At 22.1% G+C, this 9,599-nt stretch overlaps 1 protein-coding gene across 1 annotated transcript; it reads left to right on the forward strand.

Annotated features, from left to right (window-relative positions):
* Positions 1-117: 117 nt before the first annotated feature.
* PRSY57_1445800 (hypothetical protein) lies at positions 118-9,129 on the forward strand (the record flags this gene model as incomplete). Its single annotated transcript, XM_012910054.2, has 1 exon — positions 118-9,129. The coding sequence occupies one exon, from the start codon at positions 118-120 to the stop codon at positions 9,127-9,129; it is 9,012 nt and encodes a 3,003-aa protein (XP_012765508.2).
* Positions 9,130-9,599: the final 470 nt, after the last annotated feature.

Below are 9,599 nucleotides of genomic sequence, written 5' to 3' on the forward strand. Positions count from 1 at the left end.
TTTTTTTTTTTTTTTTTTTTTTTTTTTTTTTTTTTTTTTTATACAAGGAAAAGGTTATATTAAAAAATCAGAGAAAAAGAAAAAAGAAAAAGTGAAGCTTATATCATTTTAATCGATATGATATTACATAATAGAAAGAGAAAGAATTGTGATAGAAAAAATGATGAGAGGAATGAAGAAGAGAAAAAAAATATATATGACAGAGATATAATATATGAGCAGATATATTCGCTTCCTAAGAAAAACAAACCAAGATGCTTAGTCATTTCAGATTATAAGAATAATTTATTAAGATATTTTTCTAATATTGTAAAAGTAGAAAATTATGGAAGTAAAGATTTTAGAAGTAAATGGTATATTCATTTTTATAAAATATGTTTATATAATGAAAAAATATATGGAGGGGTTACCGGTGGAAACAAGAAGAATATCGATAAACTGATTATGGAATATAATGTAGAAGATGTCTTACGAAAGCTACAAACTTTAATAGTACGTAGATTAGATTGTGAAAATTTATATTATCAAAAAATATTAGTTATTACATGTTTATTATTTGATTTTTTTCAAAATAAAAAACATGTAAATATTAAGAGTTTAAAACATTTAGAAGGTGAAGAAGATGATACAAAAAATACAGAAAATGATCCAAATGTCGAAGACGATGAAGAAGAAAATGAAAAAAAGAATAATATAGATGATAAAAATATAGAATATCTAAATGGTAAACATATTAAAGATAAATATAATAAAAAGGTTTGCAAAAAACGATCAAGGAAAAATTCTTTAAGATCAAATTATTATGATGAATATGATGATAGTATATTATATAGTTCAAATAAAGATGAAGATAGTAGTGAATATATGATGGCAAATAGACGTAAAGATCATAAAATGGAAATTAGAAAAGATCATCCTGGAGATATAAATTATCATAAAAATTATTATATTATTGAATTCAAGAATATTTTATATAATGAAAAGAAAAAATTTAATAATTTAGAAATATTTTATCATATAAGTAATTTTATAATACATAGGTATTGGTATTCTCAAGAATATTCAACATACAATATATTTATATGGTTTCTTAATTATATGCATAGTAAATTAGAAATAAGAAAAAGTATACAAAAGATTAATGAACAGTTAGAAATGTTTATCAATATCCATCCCAAAATATTTAATATATCTCATGCGAAAAAAAAAAGGAAAAAGAATAATAACAATAGTTATAATACAAATAATAGTACTGGTCGTTATTTTGAAAATGGTGTATTAGATTATCCATATGTAAAACATAGGCAGAAACAAATTGGAGGTGGTTTTTCTGATATGACAGATGTAGAAAAGAAGAATAAACAAAACTTACCTAATTTAAATACATTTAGTAATAATGTGATGAATAATCATTCATTTTTTAACAATACAATGAATAATATTAATAATAAAAATATTACCTTAACAAATAATATGAATAATAATAGTGGTACTACTAATGGATTATCTTTAAATTCTTTTAATTCACCTTTTAAAAGTTTTGATCAATCCAATAATATTTTTAGTAGCAAAAATGGGGAAAACAGCCTATTCAAAAAAAACATCACATTAACAAATAACATCAATAGTAATAATAATAATAATAATAATAATAATAATAATAATAATATTAATAGTAATAATTTATCATCGTCATCATTATTTAATAATTCCTTTGGTAATAATACATCCACTGGTAATAATACTGCAGGTAGTGGCTTATCTAAATTTAATCTCGGTTTTTCAAATATTCAGAACAATAGTAATAATAATATGAATGCATTCAATGTTGGAATGAATAAAACAAATATAATGACTCCAGGTACCAGCCTATTTGGTGATAAATCTATGCTAAGTAACAATACGTCTAATGTGATTAATATGAATAATGCGAATAATATAAATAGTATGAATAACAATTTATTACTTAATAGTGCTCAAAATAAACAAGTAAATCTTTTCGAGAATAATAGTAATAATAATAATAATAATAATAATATGACTAATGTTAATAAATCTACGAATGGATTATTTGGTTTTGAAAAAAACAATTTTAATTCAATATTTGGAAATAATTCTAATAAAGAAAAGCCTAACATATTTTCATTTAATAATAATCAATCGCAAAATACTCTTTTTGAAAACAAACAAATAAATAATATTTCTAATACTATGTCAAATAATAAGGACATTTTAGGAAACACTCAAAATAATAGTGTTTCTAATAATTTGTTTGCAGCTAATATAACCAATGTGAATAGTAATATGTCTTTAAATTCGAAATCTATATTTGATAGTAGTATGAATAATCAAAAGAGTAGTATCTTTTCATCTGTTAAACCAAATGATTCTCTTTTCAGTAGCAACAATAATAATAATAGTAATAGTAGTACCACTGTTGCATCTGGGCCATCTAATATTTTTGGAGCACCTTTGAGTAACACTCAGCAAAGTCTATTTAGCAAGACAACAAATAATACATTTGGAAATTTAAATATTGATAATAATAATAATAATAATATGATTATTACTGGTAATGGAGCTAATAATAATACGGGCTTAAATTTTAATAGTAGCAATATTACAAACAATGTTACACAAATGAATGTTAATAATCAAACATTTAATAATCCATTGAATAATGTAGTACAAAATGATAATAACTTAATTAATCTTTTTAATAATGAAAATGGATCAAAGGAACTATTCAAAGATTTAAAAATTAATAATGACAGTGGACCCAAATTTACAGTGAATAAGAAACCATTATTTTCTAGAAGAGCAACAAAAAATTCTACACTCTCGACAAATACTTTGAATCAGGAAAATAATATTTTTAGTTCATCATATATGAATAAGGATAGTTTATTGAATAATCAAGAGAAACCCCTTAAAGTAATATTTGGACAAAATAATACTAGTAATGAAAATGTAACCAATGTTAATACTACAATTAATAGTAGTAGTGCTAATAATACAGCATTATTTAATGCACCAAATAATAATAATAATAATATATTGTCAACAAATGTTGGAAAAAATTTATTTGGTCAGACAAATAATCCGTTAAAGGGTTCATCCTCCATAATGTTTAATTCAGCTTCAATGACAGGAACTACTAACACCATGAATAATAATATTGATAATAATAATAATAATAATAATAGTTTAAATAATAATAGTAGTGGTGGTATAAGTGGGGGCCTTTTTGGAAACAAAAATCTTTTCGGAAATACAACAAACCTTTTTGGAATTAACAACAACAACAACAACAATAATAATAATAATAATAATAATAGTGACAACGTGGAAAATAATATGCTTTTTAATTGTAATGATCCAAACAATAATACTCCAAATTTATCTATTCCAGTAAAAAAATTAACCCTAGAAGAAAGAAAAAAAAAAACATCCAAAAATAGTATGCTTTCATTATTTTCAAATAATAATAATACCAATGAAAACCAAAGTGCAGATAATACATTAAATGATTTATCGAAAAACCTTATTAATAATAATACAACCAATTTAAATAATACATCGTCTTTGTTTAATTTTAAGAGTAATAATGAAAATAATAATGATAATACTGCACAAACCACATCCACCATTTTTGGATTTAATACAAAAGATAAGCAAACAACTTGGGGAGACAACAAAATAACATTTGGCCTAAGTAACAATAATTTATTGTCTAATCAGGAAAATAAAGAAACAAATAAAAATACATTAGATAATGTATCTTCTACAAATACGACTGAAAATAAACCAGCCAAAAAAATAAATATATTTGGTTCTAGTGGTTCCTTATTTAAAACAACAGAAACGACTGATGAAAAAACAGATGAAAAGGAAGATGACAAAGAAAAGCAAAAAACGTCCGAGGAAAATAAAATAAAAAATATATTTCAATTTAATACGAAAGATGAAAAAAATGATAACAAAGGAGAAATCAAAGATAATCTTTTATCCAAAAGTGATGTTAATATAAATAAAGAATCTGATAAGGAAAAAAATAATAAGGAAGAAAAAAATGTTGTCAAAGCCACAATTTTTGGATTCAGTAAGGATAAAGACAGCTTATTTGGTTCGACAATGAATGATGGAGATAAAAATAAAACGAATATATTCGGCTCATTAAATAAGGACGATAAGGACAAACCTTCAATTTTTGGGTCCCCATCAAACAAAGATGATAAGGATAAAGCTCCAATTTTTGGGTTTTCATCAAACAAAGATGATAAAGATAAAGCTCCAATTTTTGGGTTTTCATCAAATAAAGATGATAAAGATAAAGCTCCAATTTTTGGGTCCCCATCAAACAAAGATGATAAGGATAAAGCCCCAATTTTTGGGTCCTCATCAAACAAAGATTATAAGGATAAAGCTCCAATTTTTGGGTTCTCATCAAATAAAGATGATAAAGATAAAGCTCCAAATTTTGGGTTCTCATCAAATAAAGATGATAAAGATAAAGCTCCAATTTTTGGGTTCTCATCAAACAAAGATGATAAAGATAAAGTCCCAATTTTTGGATCCTCATCAAACAAAGATGATAAAGATAAAGCCCCAATTTTTGGGTCCCCATCAAACAAAGATGATAAGGATAAAGCCCCAATTTTTGGATCCTCATCAAACAAAGATGATAAAGATAAAGCTCCAATTTTTGGTTTCTCGTCAAACAAAGATGATAAAGATAAAACACCAATTTTCGGAGGAAGCACATTTGGTAATAATAAAAGTCCCATATTTAGTCAAGGTATTCTTAATAAAGGCGATAATCTGAGTGTTCCAGTTTTTGGAAACACAGTAACAAGTAATGATAATGATAAAAGTAAATTGAACTTATTTAATGGAAATAAGGATAAAGAAGAAACAAAAGAAAATGTTTTTATTTCTAAAGACAATATGAATAATAACATATTTAATAATGATAATATGAAGTATGTATTAAGTGTTACCAAGGTAGATGATGAGAATAAATCTAAACCAAATATAAATTATGATGATGTTCTTAATAGAAAAAGAAGAAGAAATGTTGATGATAAAAATGAAACAAATTCAAATGCAGATGAAAGAGATAAGGATGATGATAGGTATGGAAGAAAACAAGTTGGAAAAGGTTTTAATGTTAATTCAAGAAATGCTTCAAATGATAAGAATAATTTAAAAAATAAACGTAATGAAAATAATATGTTCAATAATGATGAGGATTTATTTTTAAAAAAAAGTAAAGTTGGAAATGCATTAAATGCTACAAAAAATATGTTAGAAACTTTAAAATATGATAATATACCAAGTAAGGATATTTTGAATGAATCAATAGTTAACAAAAATATGGATACATCTGAAAATGTGATAGTAGAGCACAATGTATTAAATGCAAGTGCAACATTTATAGAAGATGGTAAAAATAATAATATGATTAATATGAATAATTATAGTGATGATAAGGATGGATTTTTTTCAAGTTCTCAAATTGGTAATAAGATAAGCCCAATGAAAGAAGCTACTATAAAAGATGTTAATATTAATAGTAAAGATATGAATGAAAATAACTCTAATACATATTTAACACATAATAATAATAATAATAATAATAATATGATGGTGATGATGAATAATGTTAAAAATGAGGAAGGAAATAAAATGCATTTAATTAATAAACAGTATATAAAGGATAAAGGATTATATGATAGCTTATATGATAATAATGATTATGAGAATTTAAATGTTAGAGAATATTTAATGGAAATAAATAATGAACATAATAATTATAATGATAATATAAGAAATAATAAGAAAGGTATTAATAATAATAGTACATATGTAAATAAAAAAGAGATGGATAGAATTGTTCAATATAATAAAAAAATATCTTTTGATGATATTATTGTAGATTTAGATAAAGATATGATAGATCTAAATGAATTAAGACAGAATTTATTTTTATGTGCTATTAATTTTCATTTAAATTATTGGGCAGAAAAAGTTATTTTATTTTATCCTCATAATGAAAAAATAAATAAATATTGTACAAAACTTATCAGGATTAAAAATGAGTTTGATGACACATATGATTTTAGCTTATTTGAATATATACATGAAATATCAAGAAAATTATTAAAAACTTTAGACCGAAACTCATGTATATATGAAAGTGTAGTATTTTTATCTGCAGAAAATTTGTATGTCTTAAAAAATGCTCAACTAAGTTTATTTGAGGCTTTTATAATATATCATTTTTGGTATCAAAAAAATAGTGTAGATATTAAAAAGAACTTTAGAAATTTTCTTTATACAAATAAAATATATCCATGTTATGTAAATTATTATATGAATTTGTATAAAAATTATAAATCATTTAATGGGAAATCTGCAGAGTTTAATAAAAATATGTCCAAGAAGATTCGAGACAATGATAATAGGATGAGTAATATGAACCATATGAAGGATGTGAACCATATGGAGGATGTGAACCATATGAAGGATGTGAACCATATGCAAGATGTGAACCATAATAATAATGGTGATATAAAAAATTATCAGGGTAATTTTTTAAACGTGGAAAATAATAATAGCAGTAGACATTCGTCAAGAGGAGGTAGTTTTCTTTTACCTCCTTCGTCTGCATCAAATGGAAATTCCAAATATAGTGTAGTGAATTTAAAACATTGTAGTAGTGCATCTAACAGAACGCATGCAAGCGATTATTCGAATAATAGAAGTGAAGAATCGGATTATTCGTCTAGTGATAAGAAAGGATATAAAAATGGAAATAGGAATACAAACAGTAACAGTAGTTATGATGATGATGATTACACAAGCGATTGTAATAAAAGTCAGAGTAATGATTATAGTGAAGATAGCCAAAGGGGGAGAGAAAGTAAATATGATGTATATAGTGATAGAAGAAATAGAAATAAAGATGATGATAATACATACGACGAATATAATGATAGTCGAAATACGTATAGTTATGAATCAAATAGTGATGAAAGTAATAGTTTAAATAAAAGAAGAAGGAAAGGAAAAATGAATAATAATAAGAACATAAAAAAGAATGGTACTAAATATAATAAATATAAAAAAAAGAATGTAAATGAAAATAGTTTAATAGACATATTAAATTCGAATAGTAGTAGTAGTGAAAATTCATCAGACATATTAGATAATAATAGTAATATGGATGAACCATTAAATATGAATATAAAAGAAAAATATATATATTTTTCTAAACAAAAGAAAAAGAAAAAGAAAAAATTAATATTACCAGGACATATCAAAATAAAGAAGTTAAGTGCTTGTGAATGTGTATTATTAGAATTATTGTTAAAGAATGATATATTAAATGTTTTAAGAAAATACAAAATATTTAAAACAGAAAAGTATGAATATTTATATGTAAATTTATTAGCTATGTTAAAACATTATAATTATTTTTCAACAATAGAATCAGATGAAAATAAAGAAATGAATAATAAGAATATGACAAATATGAAACAAAATAATTATAATAATAACAATAATTATAATAATAATAATAATAGTAATAGGAATTTAAAAAGAATAAGTGAACATTTAAATTCGAATTGTATTATAAATACAAAGAATGATAAAATAAATATATTAAAAAAAATATGTGATAAGAATTTATTATATTATATAAATATGCAGTTAAAAAATATTTCTCATTTAATTAGCTATAAAGAAATAGAAATAGCTTGTACATATTTAAATAATATAAAAAATAATTTATATGTTATGTTTCAGCTACCCATAATATTATATAATGTCTTATTTGAAAAGACAGTTAATTCATTTAATGATTATATAATATTAGATAATTTTTTTAGTAATTCTTGTATTTATAAAGATTTCAGATATGAATATATATTTAAAACAAAAATTGCTTATATGCTTATAAAAAAGTTTTATGAAGCTGATGATATCGAAAATACAATTAGATTTGCTATATATTTTGAGGAATGTAAGAATAAAACACAGAAGAATAATATATATAATGATTATATTTTTCATAAGAATTTAATTAATTCTTATATTAAAGTTCATGAACATATAGTACCATCAGAATGGTTTCATTTACAAAATTATAATACTGTACATAAAAATTCAGGATCTGCTTCTAATTCAAGATCTGATTCCATTTCTGGTTCTAATACTTTAAATGATATGAATGATTCAGAATATTTAGATTATTATTCCTTTTTCTTTAAGGATATATCCAAATATATAAAATTTCATATTATCGAAAAAATTATTAACTCTAATATATATGGTTTACATAAGGAAGATTATTCAATTAATGGATGTAATAAAAGTGATGATATCTCTATGATAAATAATAAACCGTATAACAATATTACAAGTAATAATAATCATAATAATAATAATAATAATAATAATAATATTCATTATGAAGAAAGATATTTTTCATGCTATTTCTTATATATGGTTAACAAATCCATTTTGGATGAATTAGTTAACATATACTCTTTGAAAGGGGAATATTTTTATAAACGTATTTCCACATGCTTAATAAAATCATCTTTGGTTAAAGATTATGAAAAATCACAAAATAAACATTTCCATATGTATGTTCAGCTAGCCAATATTAATCATTTTATGAAAAATCATTTTTTTGAATATATTAACTTTTTTAAAAAAAAAGAATTATATCATATAGAGAAAACTAAAAATGAAGATGAAATAATGGAGAACCTAACAAATGTTATTAAAGCCAATGGAAAGAAAATTATTTTAGTTATAAATACTTTAGTTGAAATAATAAATAAAATTGAAAGAGAAATTATTAAGGATATCAATATTTTTGTAACTATAAATTTTAGAAATTTAATTATTGATACATTGTATTTATTTAAGTATATTTTTAATAATAAAGAATTCTCTTTAAGTATGGTTGATGACTTGTATAGAAATGTAATAATTTTTAATGATGTTATCAATTTAACATGGAAGGATGATCTTCATTTTTACCCTAAGGAACAAATTAAAGAATTATATACTCATATAAGGCATAAATTTATGAATCAAAATATGATAAATTGATATCTTTTTTATGTATTAAAAAATATACAATAAAAAAATGTTCACGGAATAAAAAAAAAAAAAAAATAATAGCAAAAGTATATCCTTTCTTATCTCTACAAAGTGCACACACGTAAAAACATATATATATAAATAAATAAATAAATAAATATATATATATATATATATATAAGCATATATCTATTTAATTGTTAAGATTTTTCTTTTGGAATATATTATTAATAATTTATTTTTTTTATTTTTTTTATTTTTTTTATTTATTTTATTTATTTTATTTTTTTTATTTTTTTTATTTCATTTTATTTTATTTTTTTTATCATCTTATAATTTTGAACAATATATATCAACTTTAATAAATTTTTATTTTATAAACATTTTTTTCAATTTTTTTTTTTTTTTTTTTTTTTAATGTCATAATATTTTATCAAAATATGAACTTATAAAATATACAATATTTAAGATATATTTTA

The sequence above is a fragment of the Plasmodium reichenowi genome, chromosome 14, assembly GCF_001601855.1.
Source record: "Plasmodium reichenowi strain SY57 chromosome 14, whole genome shotgun sequence".
In the NCBI taxonomy this organism is placed as follows: Eukaryota; Apicomplexa; class Aconoidasida; order Haemosporida; family Plasmodiidae; genus Plasmodium; species Plasmodium reichenowi.